Source organism: Pseudophryne corroboree (assembly GCF_028390025.1).
Source record: "Pseudophryne corroboree isolate aPseCor3 chromosome 10 unlocalized genomic scaffold, aPseCor3.hap2 SUPER_10_unloc_4, whole genome shotgun sequence".
Classification (NCBI taxonomy): Eukaryota; Metazoa; Chordata; class Amphibia; order Anura; family Myobatrachidae; genus Pseudophryne; species Pseudophryne corroboree.
This window is the reverse complement of record NW_026967475.1, coordinates 605552-624767: the sequence shown is the minus strand read 5'-3', so window position 1 is coordinate 624767 and position 19216 is coordinate 605552. Positions and strand designations below refer to the sequence as shown.

Sequence of the window (19216 nt, the reverse complement as noted above, 5' to 3'; positions counted from 1 at the left end):
AGGAGGAAAGGGAAGCAGGAGGACATGGAAGCAGAAGGACAGGGAATCAAGAGGACAGGGAAGCAGGAGGACAGCGAAGCTGGAGGACAGGGAAACAGGAGGACAGGGAAACAGGAGGACAGGGAAGCAGGAGGTCAGGGGGAGGACAGGGAAACAGGAGGACAGGGAAGCTGGAGGACAGGGAAACAGGAGGACAGGGAAACAGGAGGACAGGGAAGCAGGAGGTCAGGGGGAGGACAGGGAAACAGGAGGACAGGGAAGCAGGAGGACAGGGGGAGGACAGGGAAGCATGAGGACATGGAAGCAGGAGGACAGGGAAGCAGAAGGACATGGAAGCAGAAGGACAGGGAATCAGGAGGACAGGGAAGCAGAAGGAAAGGGAATCAGGAGGACAGGAAAGCAGGAGGACAGAAAATCAGGAGGACAGGGAAGCAGGACGTCAGGGAAGCAGGACGTCAGGGAAACAGAAGGACATGGAAGCAGGATGACAGGGAAACAGGAGGACAGGGAAACAGGAGGACAGGGAAGCAGGAGCACAGGGAATCAGGAGCACAGGGAAGCAGAAGGACAGGGAAGCAGGAGGACAGGGGGAGGACAGGGAAACAGGAGGACAGGGAAGCAGAGGGACAGGGAAGCAGGGGGACAGGGAAGCTTGGGGACAGGGAAGCAGGAGGACAGGGACGCAGGACGACAGGGAAGCAGGACGACAGGGAAGCAGGAGGACAAGGAAGCTGGAGGACAGGGAAGCAGGGGGACAGGGAAGCAGGAGGACAGGGAAGCAGGAGAACAGGGAAGCAGAAGGACAGGAGGACAGGGAAGCAGGGGGACAGGGAAGCAGGGGGACAGGGAAGCAGGAGGACAGGGAAGCAGGAGGACAGGGAAACAGGAGGGCAGGGAACCTGGAGGACAGGGAAGCAGGAGGACAGGGAAGGAGGACATGGAAGCAGGGGGATAGGGAAGCAGGAGAACAGGGAAGCAGGAGGACATGGAAGCAGGAGGACAGGGAAGCAGGAGGACATGGAAGCAGAAGGACAGGGAAACAGGGGGGACAGGGAAGCAGAAGGACAGGGAAACGGGGGACAGGGAAGCAGAAGGACAGAAAATCTGGAGGACATGGAAGCAGGAGGACAGGGAAGCAGGAGGACAAGGAAGCAGGAGGACAAGAAAGCAGTAGGACAGGGAAGCAGAAGGACAGAAAATCAGGAGGACAGGGAAGCAGGAGGACAGGGAAGCAGGAGGACAGAGAAGCAGGAGGACATGAAAGCAGGGGGACAGGGAAGTAGGGGGACAGGGAAGCAGGAGGACAGGGAAGCAGGAGGACAGGGAAGCAGGGGGACAGGGAAGCGGGAGGACAGGGAAGCGGGAGGACAGGGAATCAGGAGGACAGGGAAGCAGGAGGACAGGGAAGCAGGAGGACATGGAAGCAGGAGGACAAGGAAGCAGGAGGACAAGAAAGCAGGAGGACAGGGAAGCAGGAGGACATGGAAGCAGGAGGACAGGGAAGCAGGAGGACAGGGAAGCAGGAGGACAGGGAAGCAGGAGGACAGGGAAGTAGGAGGACAAGAAAGCAGGAGGACAGGGAAGCAGGAGGACATGGAAGCAGTAGTACAGGGAAACAGGAGGACAGGGAAGCAGGAGGACAAGAAAGCAGGAGGACAGGGAAGCAGGAGGACAGAGAAGCAGGAGGACATGGAAGCAGGAGGACAGGGTAGCAGGAGGACAGGGAAGCAGGAGGACAGGGAAGCAGGGGGACAGGGAAGCAGGGGGACAGGGAAGCAGGGGGACAGGGAAGCAGGAGGACAGGGAAGCAGAAGGACAGGGAAGCAGGAGGAAGCAGGAGGACATGGAAGCAGGAGGACAGGGTAGCAGGAGGAAGCAGGAGGACAGGGTAGCAGGAGGAAGCAGGAGGACAGGGAAGCAGGAGGACATGGAAGCAGGAGGACAGGGTAGCAGGAGGAAGCAGGAGGACAGGGTAGCAGGAGGAAGCAGGAGGACAGGGAAGCAGGAGGACAGGGAAGCAGGGGGACAGGGAAGCAGGGGGACAGGGAAGCAGGGGGACAGGGAAGCAGGAGGACAGGGAAGCAGGAGGACAGGGAAGCAGGAGGACATGGAAGCAGGAGGACAGGGAAGCAGGAGGACATGGAAGCAGGAGGACATGGAAGCAGTAGGACAGGGAAGCAGGAGGACATGAAAGCAGGAGGACATGGAAGCAGGAGGACAGGGAAGCAGGACGACATGGAAGCAGGAGGACAGGGAAGCAGGAGAACAGGGAAGCAGAAGGACAGGAGTACAGGGAAGCAGGGGGACAGGGAAGCAGGGGGACAGGGAAGCAGGAGGACAGGGAAGCAGGAGGACAGGGAAACAGGAGGACAGGGAAGCAGGAGGACATGGAAGCAGGAGGACATGGAAGCAGGAGGACAGGGAAGCAGGAGGACATGGAAGCAGGAGGACATGGAAGCAGGAGGACAGGGAAGCAGGAGGACATGGAAGCAGGAGGACAGGGAAGCAGGAGGACAGGGTAGCAGGTGGACAGGGGGAGGACAGGGAAGCAGGAGGACAGGGAAGCAGAAGGACAGGGAAGCAGGAGGACATGGAAGCAGGAGGACATGGAAGCAGGAGGACATGGAAGCAGGAGGACAGGGAAGCAGGAGGACATGGAAGCAGGAGGACATGGAAGCAGGAGGACAGGGAAGCAGGAGGACATGGAAGCAGGAGGACAGGGAAGCAGGAGGACAGGGAAGCAGGAGGACAGGGAAGCAGAAGGGAAGCAGGAGGACAGGGAAGCAGGAGGACAGGGAAGCAGAAGGGAAGCAGGAGGACAGGGAAGCAGGAGGACAGGGAAGCAGAAGGGAAGCAGGAGGATAGGGAAGCAGGAGGACAGGGAAGCAGGAGGACAGGGAAGCAGAAGGACAGGGAAGCAGGAGGACAGGGAAGCAGAAGGACAGGGAAGCAGGAGGACAGGGAAGCAGGAGGACATGGAAGCAGGAGGACATGGAAGCAGAAGGGAAGCAGGAGGACAGGGAAGCAGGAGGACAGGGAAGCTGGAGGACAGGGAAGCAGGAGGACATGGAAGCAGGAGGACAGGGAAGCAGGAGGACATGGAAGCAGGAGGACATGGAAGCAGGAGGACAGGGAAGCAGGAGGACATGGAAGCAGGAGGACATGGAAGCAGGAGGACAGGGAAGCAGAAGGGAAGCAGGAGGACAGGGAAGCAGGAGGACAGGGAAGCTGGAGGACAGGGAAGCAGGAGGACATGGAAGCAGGAGGACAGGGAAGCAGGAGGACATGGAAGCAGGAGGACATGGAAGCAGGAGGACAGGGAAGCAGGAGGACATGGAAGCAGGAGGACATGGAAGCAGGAGGACAGGGAAGCAGAAGGGAAGCAGGAGGACAGGGAAGCAGGAGGACAGGGAAGCTGGAGGACAGGGAAGCAGGAGGACATGGAAGCAGGAGGACAGGGAAGCAGGAGGACATGGAAGCAGGAGGACATGGAAGCAGGAGGACAGGGAAGCAGGAGGACATGGAAGCAGGAGGACATGGAAGCAGGAGGACATGGAAGCAGGAGGACAGGGAAGCAGGAGGACAGGGTAGCGGGAGGACAGGGAAGCAGGAGGACAGGGAAGCAGAAGGACAGGGAAGCAGGAGGACATGGAAGCAGGAGGACATGGAAGCAGGAGGACAGGGAAGCAGGAGGACATGGAAGCAGGAGGACATGGAAGCAGGAGGACAGGGAAGCAGGAGGACATGGAAGCAGGAGGACAGGGAAGCAGGAGGACAGGGTAGCAGGTGGACAGGGGGAGGACAGGGAAGCAGGAGGACATGGAAGCAGGAGGACATGGAAGCAGAAGGACAGGGAAGCAGGAGGACATGGAAGCAGGAGGACAGGGAAGCAGGAGGACAGGGTAGCAGGAGGACAGGGGGAGGACAGGGAAGCAGGAGGACAGGGAAGCAGGAGCACATGGAAGCAGGAGGACAGGGAAGCAGAAGGACATGGAAGCAGGAGGACAGGGAAGCAGGAGGACAGGGTAGCAGGAGGACAGGGGGAGGACAGGGAAGCAGGAGGACAGGGAAGCAGGAGCACATGGAAGCAGGAGGACAGGGAAGCAGAAGGACATGGAAGCAGGAGGACAGGGAAGCAGGAGGACAGGGAAGAGTTGACGCTTATTACGATGCATATAAAGCACAGTGTAGATTTGTACCTAATATTGTCAGCAGTACGGGGATCAGCAGTAGGAGGTGGGTGGTGAAGATGGCGACCGCAGCTACACAGATGACAAGTGACAGGATCAGGCCGTACAAGGCACTCTGCACACCTAGGAGACAGAACAGCACCAGTCACATCTCAAGTACACAAAGGGGTAAATTTACTAAGATTCGTATTTTCCCGTTTCAGGTCAAAGTTCAATCACGAATGACATCGAAAGTGTAAAACTGCAACTTTTTGAATTGATTACGACTAATTTACTAAGCTGTCGTATTCGGGTTTTTCTTTTGTTCCGATGTCGATGTCATTCGTGGTTTTTTTTCTATTTTTACGGCAGTGATTAGCAAAACACTGCCGACTTTTTTTACAATCAATCTCGGCCGGATCTGTGTGATCCGTGCTGGGGTTTATTTTTTTTTATTTTTTAATTAAACACTGTAAAATAATAAAAAAAAATGCGTGGGGTCCCCCCTCCTAAGCATAACCAGCCTCGGGCTCTTTGAGCCGATCCTGGTTGCAAAAATATGGGGGAAAAAATGACAGGGGTTCCCCCATATTTAAGCAACCAGCATCGGGCTCTGCGCCTGGTCCTGGTCCCAAAAATACGGGGGACAAAAAGAGTAGGGGTCCCCCGTATTTTTAAAACCAGCACCGGGCTCCACTAGCTGGACAGATAATGCCACAGCCGGGGGTCACTTTTATATAGTGCCCTGCGGCCGTGGCATCAAAAATCCAACTAGTCACCCCTGGCCGGGGTACCCTGGGGGAATGGGGACCCCTTCAATCAAGGGGTCCCCCCCCCAGCCACCCAAGGGCCAGGGGTGAAGCCCGAGGCTGTCCCCCCCCATCCAATGGGCTGCGGATGGGGGGGCTGATAGCCTTTGTTGTAAAAGAAAAGATATTGTTTTTAGTAGCAGTACTACAAGTCCCAGCAAGCCTCCCCCGCATGCTGGTACTTGGAGAACCACAAGTACCAGCATGCGGCGGAAAAACGGGCCCGCTGGTACCTGTAGTACTACTACTAAAAAAATACCCAAAAAAATACAAGACACACACACCGTGAAAGTATAATTTTATTACATACATACACACATACATACATACTTACCTTAAGTTCCCACGCAGGTCGGTCCTCTTCTCCAGTAGAATCCAAGGGGTACCTGTTGAAGAAATTATACTCACGAGATCCAGGGGTCCAGGCTCCTCGGGAAATCCAGGGGTAATCCACGTACTTGAAAAAAAACAAAAAAAACGGTGTCCCGACCACGAACTGAAAGGGGACCCATGTTTGCACATGGGTCACCTTTCCACGAATGCCAGAAACCCACTCTGACTTCTGTCTAAGTGGGTTTCTTCAGCCAATCAGGGAGCGCCACGTTGTAGCACTCTCCTGATCAGCTGTGTGCTCCTGTCCTCACTGACAGGCAGCACACGGCAGTGTTACAATGTAGCGCCTATGCGCTGCATTGTAACCAATGATGGGAACTTTCTGCCCTGCGGTTGACCTAAAGTGACGTCACCGCTGAGCAAGAAAGTTCCCAGCATTGGTTACAATGGAGCGCATAGGCGCTACATTGTAACACTGCCGTGTGCTGCCTGTCAGTGAGGACAGGAGCACACAGCTGATCAGGAGAGTGCTACAACGTGGCGATCCCTGATTGGCTGAAGAAACCCACTTAGACAGAAGTCAGAGTGGGTTTCTGGCATTCGTGGAAAGGTGACCCATGTGCAAACATGGGTCCCCTTTCAGTTCGTGGTCGGGACACCAGTTTTTTTTTTTTTTCAAGTACGTGGATTACCCCTGGATTTCCCGAGGAGCCTGGACCCCTGGATCTCGTGAGTATAATTTCTTCAACAGGTACCCCTTGGATTCTACTGGAGAAGAGGACCGACCTGCGTGGGAACTTAAGGTAAGTATGTATGTATGTGTGTATGTATGTAATAAAATTATACTTTCACGGTGTGTGTGTCTTGTCTTTTTTTGGGTATTTTTTTAGTAGTAGTACTACAGGTACCAGCGGGCCCGTTTTTCCGTCGCATGCTGGTACTTGTGGTTCTCCAAGTACCAGCATGCGGGGGAGGCTTGCTGGGCCTTGTAGTACTGCTACTAAAAACAATATCTTTTCTTTTACAACAAAGGCTATCAGCCTCCCCATCCGCAGCCCATTGGATGGGGGGGGACAGCCTCGGGCTTCACCCCTGGCCCTTGGGTGGCTGGGGGGGGGGACCCCTTGATTGAAGGGGTCCCCACTCCCCCAGGGTACCCCGGCCAGGAGTGACTAGTTGGATTTTTGATGCCACGGCCGCAGGGCACTATATAAAAGTGACCCCCGGCTGTGGCATTATCTGTCCAGCTAGTGGAGCCCGGTGCTGGTTTTAAAAATACGGGGGACCCCTACTCTTTTTGTCCCCCGTATTTTTGGGACCAGGACTAGGCGCAGAGCCCGATGCTGGTTGCTTAAATATGGGGGAACCCCTGTCATTTTTTTCCCCATATTTCTGCAACCAGGATCGGCTCAAAGAGCCCGAGGCTGGTTATGCTTAGGAGGGGGGACCCCACGCAATTTTTTTTGAAAAAATAAGCACTTTCCCACCCCTTCCCACTGATATACATGCACGGATCTCATGGATCCGTGCATGCCTATCCAATCACGAATAAAAAAAAAAGGTCTGTTTTTTTTTAGCACTTTTTTACGAGTTGTAATTTTTCACGGCAGTGTTTGTTTGTTTTTTGCTTTGCACTTCTTAGTAAATGACCGAGATTCATACTTAAACAGCCGCGTTTTGACCGATGGTGTATTCATTCGTAATTTTTTACTTGGACTTGCAAAAAATTACGAATGCCCTCATCTCTGCCGTGATTAGTGTTTAGTAAATTACCGAGATGACACTTTGATGAAAAAACGGCATCTCGGTCAAAATCGGGAGCTTAGTAAATTTCCCCCATAGACGTAAAGTGCGCCTCACATGGCGCAAACAGCCATATTGTGCGCTGAACTAGTATTAATGCAGCCAAACATTAGTTTCTGGTTTCTAGAATTTTAATATTCATTAGAACTGTTCTGATGTTTATGAGGATTTTGTATGAAGTATGTGTTTAACATGAGACATTAGTTTTATAGAAGGGTGTTTTCATTCTGGTAATATAATAGTGCGTCACGTGACATTAGCTTTATAGAAGGGTGTTTTCATTCTGGTAATATAATAGTGCGTCACATGACAGCTTTATAGAAGGGTGTTTTCATTCTGGTAATATAATAGTGCGTCACATGACAGCTTTATAGAAGGGTGTTTTCATTCTGGTAATATAATAGTGCGTCACGTGACATTAGTTTTATAGAAGGGTGTTTTCATTCTGGTAATATAATAGTGCGTCACGTGACACTAGTTTTATAGAAGGGTGTTTTCATTCTGGTAATATAATAGTGCGTCACGTGACATTAGTTTTATAGAAGGGTGTTTTCATTCTGGTAATATAATAGTGCGTCACGTGACACTAGTTTTATAGAAGGGTGTTTTCATTCTGGTAATATAATAGTGCGTCACGTGACATTAGCTTTATAGAAGGGTGTTTTCATTCTGGTAATATAATAGTGCATCACATGACAGCTTTATAGAAGGGTGTTTTCATTCTGGTAATATAATAGTGCGTCACATGACAGCTTTATAGAAGGGTGTTTTCATTCTGGTAATATAATAGTGCGTCACGTGACACTAGTTTTATAGAAGGGTGTTTTCATTCTGGTAATATAATAGTGCGTCACGTGACACTAGTTTTATAGAAGGGTATTTTCATTCTGGTAATATAATAGTGCGTCACGTGACACTAGTTTTATAGAAGGGTGTTTTCATTCTGGTAATATAATAGTGCGTCACATGACAGCTTTATAGAAGGGTGTTTTCATTCTGGTAATATAATAGTGCGTCACGTGACACTAGTTTTATAGAAGGGTGTTTTCATTCTGGTAATATAATAGTGCGTCACGTGACATTAGTTTTATAGAAGGGTGTTTTCATTCTGGTAATATAATAGTGCGTCACGTGACATTAGCTTTATAGAAGGGTGTTTTCATTCTGGTAATATAATAGTGCGTCACGTGACATTAGTTTTAGAGAAGGGTGTTTTCATTCTGGTAAAATAATAGTGCGTCACGTTTTTCATTCTGGTAAAATAATAGTGCGTCACGTGACACTAGCTTTATAGAAGGGTGTTTTCATTCTGGTAATATAATAGTGTGTCACGTGACATTAGTTTTATAGAAGGGTGTTTTCATTCTGGTAATATAATAGTGCGTCACGTGACATTAGCTTTATAGAAGGGTGTTTTCATTCTGGTAATATAATAGTGCGTCACGTGACACTAGTTTTATAGAAGGGTGTTTTCATTCTGGTAATATAATAGTGCGTCACATGACAGCTTTATAGAAGGGTGTTTTCATTCTGGTAATATAATAGTGCGTCACGTGACACTAGTTTTATAGAAGGGTGTTTTCATTCTGGTAATATAATAGTGCGTCACGTGACATTAGTTTTATAGAAGGGTGTTTTCATTCTGGTAATATAATAGTGCGTCACGTGACACTAGCTTTATAGAAGGGTGTTTTCATTCTGGTAATATAATAGTGCGTCACGTGACACTAGTTTTATAGAAGGGTGTTTTCATTCTGGTAATATAATAGTGCGTCACGTGACACTAGTTTTATAGAAGGGTGTTTTCATTCTGGTAATATAATAGTGCGTCACGTGACATTAGTTTTATAGAAGGGTGTTTTCATTCTGGTAATATAATAGTGCGTCACGTGACACTAGTTTTATAGAAGGGTGTTTTCATTCTGGTAATATAATAGTGCGTCACGTGACATTAGTTTTATAGAAGGGTGTTTTCATTCTGGTAATATAATAGTGCGTCACGTGACATTAGCTTTATAGAAAGGTGTTTTCATTCTGGTAATATAATAGTGCGTCACGTGACATTAGTTTTATAGAAGGGTGTTTTCATTCTGGTAATATAATAGTGCGTCACGTGACACTAGCTTTATAGAAGGGTGTTTTCATTCTGGTAATATAATAGTGCGTCACATGACAGCTTTATAGAATGATGTTTTCATTCTGGTAATATAATAGTGTGTCACGTGACATTAGTTTTATAGAAGGGTGTTTTCATTCTGGTAATATAATAGTGCGTCACGTGACACTAGCTTTATAGAAGGGTGTTTTCATTCTGGTAATATAATAGTGCGTCACGTGACAGCTTTATAGAAGGGTGTTTTCATTCTGGTAATATAATAGTGCGACACATGACAGCTTTATAGAAGGGTGTTTTCATTCTGGTAATATAATAGTGCGTCACGTGACATTAGCTTTATAGAAGGGTGTTTTCATTCTGGTAATATAATAGTGCGTCACGTGACATTAGTTTTATAGAAGGGTGTTTTCATTCTGGTAATATAATAGTGCGTCACGTGACACTAGTTTTATAGAAGGGTGTTTTCATTCTGGTAATATAATAGTGCGTCACGTGACATTAGCTTTATAGAAGGGTGTTTTCATTCTGGTAATATAATAGTGCGACACATGACAGCTTTATAGAAGGGTGTTTTCATTCTGGTAATATAATAGTGCGTCACGTGACATTAGCTTTATAGAAGGGTGTTTACATTCTGGTAATATAATAGTGCGACACATGACAGCTTTATAGAAGGGTGTTTTCATTCTGGTAATATAATAGTGCGTCACGTGACATTAGCTTTATAGAAGGGTGTTTTTATTCTGGTAATATAATAGTGCGTCACGTGACACTAGCTTTATAGAAGGGTGTTTTCATTCTGGTAATATAATAGTGCGTCACGTGACATTAGCTTTATAGAAGGGTGTTTTCATTCTGGTAATATAATAGTGCGTCACGTGACACTAGCTTTATAGAAGGGTGTTTTCATTCTGGTAATATAATAGTGCGTCACGTGACAGCTTTATAGAAGGGTGTTTTCATTCTGGTAATATAATAGTGCGTCATGTGACATTAGCTTTATAGAAGGGTGTTTTCATTCTGGTAATATAATAGTGCGTCACGTGACATTAGCTTTATAGAAGAGTGTTTTCATTCTGGTAATATAATAGTGCGTCACGTGACATTAGCTTTATAGAAGGGTGTGCACCGGCAGGAGGCTTCCTTAATTCCTGTGACAGCACACTAATCGCAATTAGTGCATGGTCGCAGATGGTGGCGGTGGGTAGCAAACTTGGCGAGTCAAAGGATTGCAAATTTGTTGAAAAAGCAGAATTTGCAATCCTTACTGAATGAGGTCCATAATCTATAGTACATTATACAGTCACAGAAAGGAGGTGGTACTGTTCACACCCAGGTGTGAGGAGAAATGCGTTACTCGCTCTCCGATCAGGTGACTGGAGGGGAGAAGGTGTGAAACGCGTTACTCGCTCTCCGATCAGCTGACTGGTGAGGAGGTGTGAAACACATTACTCGCTCTCCGATCAGGTGTCTGGAGGGGAGCAAGTGTGAGACGCGTTACTCGCTCTCCGATCAGGTGACTGGAGGGGAGCAGGTGTGAGACGCAGAACTCGCTCTCCGATCAGGTGACTGGAGGGGAGCAGGTGTGAAACGCGTTGCTCTCCGATCAGGTGACTGGAGGAGAGCAGTTGTGAAACGCATTATTCGCTCTGTGATCAGGTGACTGGATGGAAGGTGTGAGACGCGTTACTCGGTCTCTGATCAGGTGACTGGAGGGGAGCAAGTGTGAGACGCGTTACTCGCTCTCCAATCAGGTGACTGGAGGGGAGCAGGTGTGAGACGCATTACTCGCTCTCCGATCAGGTGAGTGGAGGGGAGCAGGTGTGAAACGCGTTGCTCTCCGATCAGGTGACTGGAGGGGAGCAGGTGTGATGGAAGATGCGTTACTCGCTCTCCAATCAGGTGACTGGAGGGGATAAGGTGTGAAATACGTTACACGCTCTCCGATCAGATGACTGGAAGGGAGCAGGTGTGAGACGCGTTACTCGCTCTGTGATCAGGTGACTGGAGGGGAGCAGGTGTGAAATGCCTTACTCGCTTTCTGATCAGGTGACTGGAGGGGAGCAGGTGTGAAACGCATTACCCGCTTTCCGATCATGTGACTGGAGGGGAGCAGGTGTGAAACACATTACTCACTCTGTGATCAGGTGACTGGAGGGGAGCAGGTGTGAAACGCATTACTCGCTTTCCGATCAGATGACTGGAGGGGGGGAGGTGTGAGACGCGTTATTCGCTCTCCGATCAGGTGACTGGAGGGGAGAAGGTATGAAACATGTTACTCGCTCTGTGATCAGGTGACTGGAGGGGAGCAGATCTGAGACGCGTTACTCGCTCTCCGATCAGGTGACTGGAGGGTAGCAGGAGTGAGACCCATTACTCGCTCTCCGATCAGGTGACTGGAGGGGAGCAGGTGTGAAACGCGTTACTCGCTTTCCGATCAGGTGACTGGAGCGGAGCAGGTGTGAGACGCGTTACTCGCTCTCAGATCAGGTGACTGGAGGTGAGCAGGTGTGAGACACGTTACTCACTCTGTGATCAGGTGACTGGAGAATAGCAGGTGTGAGATGCGTTACTTGCTTTCCGATAAGGTAGCTGGAGGGGAACAGGTGAGACACGTTACTCGCTCTGTGATCAGGAAACTGGAGGGGAGCAGGTGTGAGACGCGTTACTCGCTCTCCGATAAGGTAGCTGGAGGGGAACAGGTGTGACGCTTTACTCATTCTTCGGTCAGGTGACTGGAGGGGAGCAGGTGTGAGCATTACTCGCTCTTCGATCAGGTGTCTGGAGGGGAGCAGGTGTGAGCATTACTTGCTCTTCGATCAGGTGACTGAAGGGGAGCAGGGTGAGACGCGTTACTCGCTTTCCGAACAGGTGACTGGAGGGGAGCAGGTGTGAAATGCGTTACTCTCCATTCAGGTGACTGGAGGGGAGCAGGTGTGAGCATTACTTGCTCTTCGATCAGGTGACTGAAGGGGAGCAGGTGTGAGACGCGTTACTCGCTTTCCGAACAGGTGACTGGAGGGAAGCAGGTGTGAGATGCGTTACTCGCTCTGTGATCAGGTGACTGGAGGGGAGCAGGTGTGAGATGCGTTACTCGCTCTCCGATCAGGTGACTGGAGGGGAGCAGGTGTGAAATGCGTTACTCTCCGTTCAGGTGACTGGAGGGGAGCAGGTGTGAGACGCATTACTTGCTCTCCAATCAGGTGACTGGAGGGGAGCAGGAGGGGAGAAGATATGAAACACGTTACTCTATCTGTGATCAGGTGACTGGAGGGGATGTGTGAGACGCGTTACTTGCTCTCCAGTCAGGTGACTGGAGGGAAGCAGGTGTGAAACGCGTCATTCACTCTCCGATCAGGTGACTGGAAGGGAGCAGGTGTGAGACGCATTACTCGCTCTGTGATCAGGTGACTGGAGGGGAGCAGGTGTCAGAATCATTAATCGCTCTCCAATCAAGTGACTGGAGGGGAGCAGGTGTGGAACGCGTTACTCGCTCTTCGATCAGGTGACTGGAGAGGAGCAGGTGTGAAACGCGTTACTCGCTCTTCGATCAGGTGACTGGAGGAGAGCAGGTGTGAAACGCATTATTCGCTCTGTGATCAGGTGACTGGAGAGGAGCAGGTGTGAAACACGTTACTCGCTCTCCGATCAGATGACTGGAGGGGAGCAGGTGTGAGACGCGTTACTCGCTCTGTGATCAGGTGACTGGAGGGGAGCAGGTGTGAAATGCATTACTCGCTTTCTGATCAGGTGAGTGGAGGGGAGCAGGTGTGAAACGCATTACCCGCTTTCCGATCATGTGACTGGAGGGTAGCAGGTGTGAAACAGACTACTCGCTCTCCGATCAGGTGACTGGAGGGGGGCAGGTGTGAGATGCGTTACTTGCTTTGTGATCAGGTGACTGGAGGGGAGCAGGTGTGAGACGCTATATTCGCTCTCCGATCAAGGTGACTGGAGGGGAGCAGGGGTGAGACCCATTACTCGCTCTCCGATCAGGTGACTGGAGGGGAGCAGGTGTGAAACGCGTTACTCGCTTTCCAATCAGGTGACTGGAGCGGAGCAGGTGTGAGACGCGTTACTCGCTCTCAGATCAGGTGACTGGAGGTGAGGAGGTGTGAGACACGTTACTCACTCTGTGATCAGGTGACTGGAGAAGAGCAGGTGTGAGATGCGTTACTTGCTCTCCAATAAGGTAGCTGGAGGGGAACAGGTGAGACACGTTACTCGCTCTGTGATCAGGAAACTGGAGGGGAGCAGGTGTGAGACGAGTTACTCGCTCTCCGATAAGGTAGCTGGAGGGGAACAGGTGTGAGACGCGTTACTCGCTTTCCGAACAGGTGACTGGAGGGAAGCAGGTGTGAGATGCGTTACTCGCTCTGTGATCAGGTGACTGGAGGGGAGCAGGTGTGAGATGCATTACTCGCTCTCCGATCAGGTGACTGGAGGGGAGCAGGTGTGAAATGCGTTACTCTCCGTTCAGGTGACTGGAGGGGAGCAGGTGTGAGACGCATTACTTGCTCTCCAATCAGGTGACTGGAGGGGAGCAGGAGGGGAGAAGGTATGAAACACGTTACTCTCTCTGTGATCAGGTGACTGGAGGGGATGTGTGAGACGCGTTACTTGCTCTCCAGTCAGGTGACTGGAGGGTAGCAGGTGTGAAACGCGTTATTCACTCTCCGATCAGGTGACTGGAAGGGAGCAGGTGTGAGACGCATTACTCGCTCTGTGATCAGGTGACTGGAGGGGAGCAGGTGCCAGAAGCATTAATCGCTCTCTGATCAAGTGACTGGAGAGGAGCAGGTGTGGAACGCGTTACTCGCTCTTCGATCAGGTGACTGAAGAGGAGCAGGTGTGAAACGCGTTACTCGCTCTTCGATCAGGTGACTGGAGGAGAGCAGGTGTGAAACGCATTATTCGCTCTGTGATCAGGTGACTGGAGAGGAGCAGGTGTGAAACACGTTACTCGCTCTCCGATCAGATGACTGGAGGGGAGCAGGTGTGAGACGCGTTACTCGCTCTGTGATCAGGTGACTGGAGGGGAGCAGGTGTGAAATGCATTACTCGCTTTCTGATCAGGTGAGTGGAGGGGAGCAGGTGTGAAACGCATTACCCGCTTTCCGATCATGTGACTGGAGGGGAGCAGGTGTGAAACGCGTTGCTCTCCTATCAGGTGACTGGAGGGGAGCAGGTGTGATGGAAGATGCGTTACTCGCTCTCCAATCAGGTGACTGGAGGAGAGAAGGTGTGAAACACGTTACTCGCTCTCCGATCAGATGACTGGAGGGGAGCAGGTGTGAGACACATTACTCGCTCTTTGATCAGGTGACTGGAGGGGAGCAGGTGTGAAATGCATTACTCGCTTTCTGATCAGGTGACTGAAGGGGAGCAGGTGTGAAACGCATTACCCGCTTTCCGATCATGTGACTGGAGGGTAGCAGGTGTGAAACAGATTACTCGCTCTGTGATCAGGTGACTGGAGGGGGTAGGTGTGAGATGCGTTACTCGCTCTCCGATCAAGGTGACTGGAGGGGAGCAGGTGTGAGACGTGTTACTTGCTCTCCGGTCAGGTGACTGGAGGGGAGAAGGTATGAAACATGTTACTCGCTCTGTGATCAGGTGACTGGAGGGAAGCAGATCTGAGACGCGTTACTCGCTCTCCGATCAGGTGACTGGAGGGTAGCAGGAGTGAGACCCATTACTCGCTCTCCAATCAGGTGACTGGAGGGGAGCAGGTGTGAAACGCATTATTCGCTCTGTGATCAGGTGACTGGAGAGGAACAGGTGTGAAACACGTTACTCGCTCTCCGATCAGATGACTGGAGGGGAGCAGGTGTGAGACGCGTTACTCGTTCTTCGATCAGGTGACTGGAGGGGAGCAGGTGTGAGCATTACTCGCTCTTCGATCAGGTGTCTGGAGGGGAGCAGGTGTGAGCATTACTTGCTCTTCGATCAGGTAACTGAAAGGGAGCAGGTGTGAGACGCGTTACTCGCTTTCCGAACAGGTGACTGGAGGGAAGCAGGTGTGAGATGCGTTACTCGCTCTGTGATCAGGTGACTGGAGGGGAGCAGGTGTGAGATGCATTACTCGCTCTCCGATCAGGTGACTGGAGGGGAGCAGGTGTGAAATGCGTTACTCTCCGTTCAGGTGACTGGAGGGGAGCAGGTGTGAGACGCATTACTTGCTCTCCAATCAGGTGTGACGCTTTACTCGTTCTTCGATCAGGTGACTGGAGGGGAGCAGGTGTGAGCATTACTCGCTCTTCGATCAGGTGTCTGGAGGGGAGCAGGTGTGAGCATTACTTGCTCTTCGATCAGGTGACTGAAGGGGAGCAGGTGTGAGACGCGTTACTCGCTTTCCGAACAGGTGACTGGATGGAAGCAGGTGTGAGATGCGTTAGTCGCTCTGTGATCAGGTGACTGGAGGGGAGCAGGTGTGAGATGCGTTACTCGCTCTCCGATCAGGTGACTGGAGGGGAGCAGGTGTGAAATGCGTTACTCTCTGTTCAGGTGACTGATGGGGAGCAGGTGTGAGACGCATTACTTGCTCTCCAATCAGGTGACTGGAGGGGAGCAGGAGGGGAGAAGGTATGAAACACGTTACTCGCTCTGTGATCAGGTGACTGGAGGGGAGGTGTGAGATGTGTTACTTGCTTTCCAGTCAGGTAACTGGAAGGTAGCATGTTTGAAACGTGTTATTCACTCTCCGATCAGGTGACTGGGGGGAGCAGGTGAGAAGCGATAATCGCTCTCTGATCAGATGACTGGAAGGGAGCAGGTGTGAGACGCATTACTCGCTCTTTGATCAGGTGACTGGAGGGGAGCAGGTGTCAGAAGCATTAATCGCTCTCCGATCAAGTGACTGGAGGGGAGCAGGTGTGGAACGCGTTACTCGCTCTTCGATCAGGTGACTGGAGAGGAGCAGGAGTGAGACCCATTACTCGCTCTCCGATCAGGTGACTGGAGGGGAGCAGGTGTGAGACGCATTACTGGCTCTCCAATCAGATGACTGCAGGGGAGCAGGTGTGAAATGCGTTACTCCCACTCCGATCAGGTTTCTGGAGAGGAGAAGGTATGAAACACGTCACTCGCTCTGTGATCAGGTGACCGGAGGGGAGGTGTGAGACGCGTTACTTGCTTTCCAGTCAGGTAACTGGAGGGTAGCATGTGTGATACGCGTTATTCACTCTACGATCAGGTGACTGGTGGGAGCAGGTGAGACGTGTTAATCGCTCTCGGATCAGATGACTGGAAGGGAGCAGGTGTGAGACACATTACTCACTCTGTGATCAGGTGACTGGAGGGGAGCAGGTGTCAGAAGCATTAATCGCTCTCCGATCAAGTGACTGGAGGGGAGCAGGTGTGGAATGCGCTACTCACTCTTCGATCAGGTGACTGGAGGGGAGCAGGTGTGAAATGCGTTACTCGCTTTCCGATCAGGTGAATGGAGGGGAGCAGGTGTGATACGCATTACTGGCTCTCCGATCAGGTGACTGGAGGGGAGCAGGTGTGAGACGCGTTACTCGCTCTCTGATCAGGTGACTGGACGGGAATAGGTGTGAGACGCGTTACTCCCTCTCTGATCAGGTGACTGGAGGGGAGAAGGTATGAAACACGTTACTCGCTCTGTGATCAGGTGACTGGAGGGGAGGTGTGAGACGTGTTACTCGCTCTCCAATCAGGTGACTGGAGGGTAGCAGGTGTGAAACGCGATATTCGCTCTGTGATCAGGTGACTGGAGGGGAGCAGGTGTGAAACACATTATTCGCTCTGTGATCAGGTGACTGGTTGGGAGCAGGTGTGAGACGCGTTACTCGCTCTGTGATCAGGTGACTGGAGAGGAGCAGGTGTGAAACGTGTTACTAGCTCTTCGATCAGGTGACTGGAGGAGAGCAGGTGTGAAACGCATTATTCGCTCTGTGATCAGGTGACTGGAGAGGAGGTGTGAAACGCATTATTCGCTCTGTGATCAGGTGACTGGAGTGTAGCAGTAGTGAGACCCATTACTCGCTCTTCGATCAGGTGACTGGAGGGGAGCAGGTGTGAGACGCATTACTCACTCTGTGATCAGGTGACTGGAGGGGAGCAGGTGTGAAACGCGTTACTTGCTTTCCAATCAGGTGACTGGATGGGAGCAGGTGTGAGATGCATTACTGGCTCTCCAATCAGGTGACTGGAGGGGAGCAGGTGTGAGACGCGTTACTCGCTCTCTGATCAGGTGACTTGAGGGGAACAGGTGTGAGACGCGTTACTCCCTCTCCGATCAAGTGACTGGAGGGGAGAAGGTATGAAACACGTTACTCGCTCTGTGATCAGGTGACTGGAGGGGAGAAGGTATGAAACACGTTTCTCGCTCTGTGATCAGGTGACTGGAGGGGAGGTGTGAGACGTGTTACTCGCTCTCCAATCAGGTGACTGGAGGGTAGCAGGTGTGAAACGCGATATTCGCTCTGTGATCAGGTGACTGGATGGGAGCAGGTGTGAGACACGTTACTCGCTCTGTGATCAGGTGACTGGACGGGAGCAGGTGTCAGAATCATTAATCGCTCTCCAATCAAGTGACTGGAGGGGAGCAGGTGTGTAACGCGTTACTCGCTCTTCGATAAGGTGACTGGAGAGGAGCAGGTGTGAAACGTGTTACTAGCTCTTCGATCAGGTGACTGGAGGAGAGCAGGTGTGAAACGCATTATTCACTCTGTGATCAGGTGACTGGAGAGGTGTGAAACGCATTATTCGCTCTTTGATCAGGTGACTGGAGTGTAGCAGGCGTGAGACCCATTACTCGCTCTTCGATCAGGTGACTGGAGGGGAGCAGGTGTGAGACGTGTTACTCACTCTGTAATCAGGTGACTGGAGGGGAGCAGGTGTGAGATGCATTACTGGCTCTCCGATCAGGTGACTGGAGGGGAGCAGGTGTGAGACGCGTTACTCGCTCTCTGATCAGGTGACTGGAGGGGAACAAGTGTGAGACGCGTAACTCCCTCTCCGATCAAGTGACTGGAAGGGAGAAGGTATGAAACACGTTACTCACTCTGTGATCAGGTGACTGGAGGGGAGCAGGTGTGAAATGCATTATTCGCTCTGTGATCAGGTGACTGGATGGGAGCAGGTGTGAGACACATTACTCGCACTGTGATCAGGTGACTGGAGGGGAGCAGGTGTGAGATGCATTACTGGCTCTCCGATCAGGTGACTGGAGGGGAACAGGTGTGAGACGCGTTACTCCCTCTACGATCAGGTTACTGGAGGGGATAAGGTATGAAACACGTTACTCGCTCTGTGATCAGGTGACTGGAGGGTAGCAGGTGTGAGATGCGTTACTAGCTCTGTGATCATGTGACTGGAGGGGAACAGGTGTGAGACGCGTTACTCCCTCTACGATCAGGTTACTGGAGGGGATAAGGTATGAAACACGTTACTCGCTCTGTGATCAGGTGACTGGAGGGTAGCAGGTGTGAGATGCGTTACTAGCTCTGTGATCATGTGACTGGAGGGGAACAGGTGTGAGACGCGTTACTCCCTCTACGATCAGGTTACTGGAGGGGATAAGGTATGAAACACGTTACTCGCTCTGTGATCAGGTGACTGGAGGGTAGCAGGTGTGAAACGCGTTATTCGCTATCCGATCAGGTGACTGGAGGGGAGCAGTTGAGACGCGTTACTCGCTCTCTGATCAGGTGACTGGAGGGGAGCAGGTGTGAGATGCATTACTAGCTCTGTGATCAGGTGACTGGAGGGGAGCAGGTGTCAGAAGCGTTAATTGCTCTCCGATCAGGTGACTGGAGGGGAGCAGGTGAGACGCGTTACTCGCTCTCTGATCAGGTGACTGGAGGGGAGCAGGTGTGAAATGCGTTACTCGCTCTGTGATCATGTGACTGGAGGGGAGCAGGTGTCAGAAGCGTTAATCGCTCTCCGATCAGGTGACTGGAGGGGAGCAGGTGTGAGATGCGTTACTAGCTCTGTGATCATGTGACTGGAGGGGAGCAGGT

The 19216-nt window shown here is 51.2% G+C and overlaps 1 protein-coding gene across 2 annotated transcripts in view; it reads right to left on the bottom strand.

Annotated features, from left to right (window-relative positions):
* DISP3 (dispatched RND transporter family member 3) overlaps nucleotides 1–19216 on the bottom strand; it is a 546610-nt gene that overhangs the window by 10556 nt on the left and 516838 nt on the right. For both annotated transcript variants that reach the window (XM_063948697.1, XM_063948698.1), the window contains exon 19: nucleotides 4200–4313. In XM_063948697.1, the coding sequence (XP_063804767.1) occupies nucleotides 4200–4313 (114 nt within the window). The remainder of the gene's footprint in view (nucleotides 1–4199; nucleotides 4314–19216) is intronic.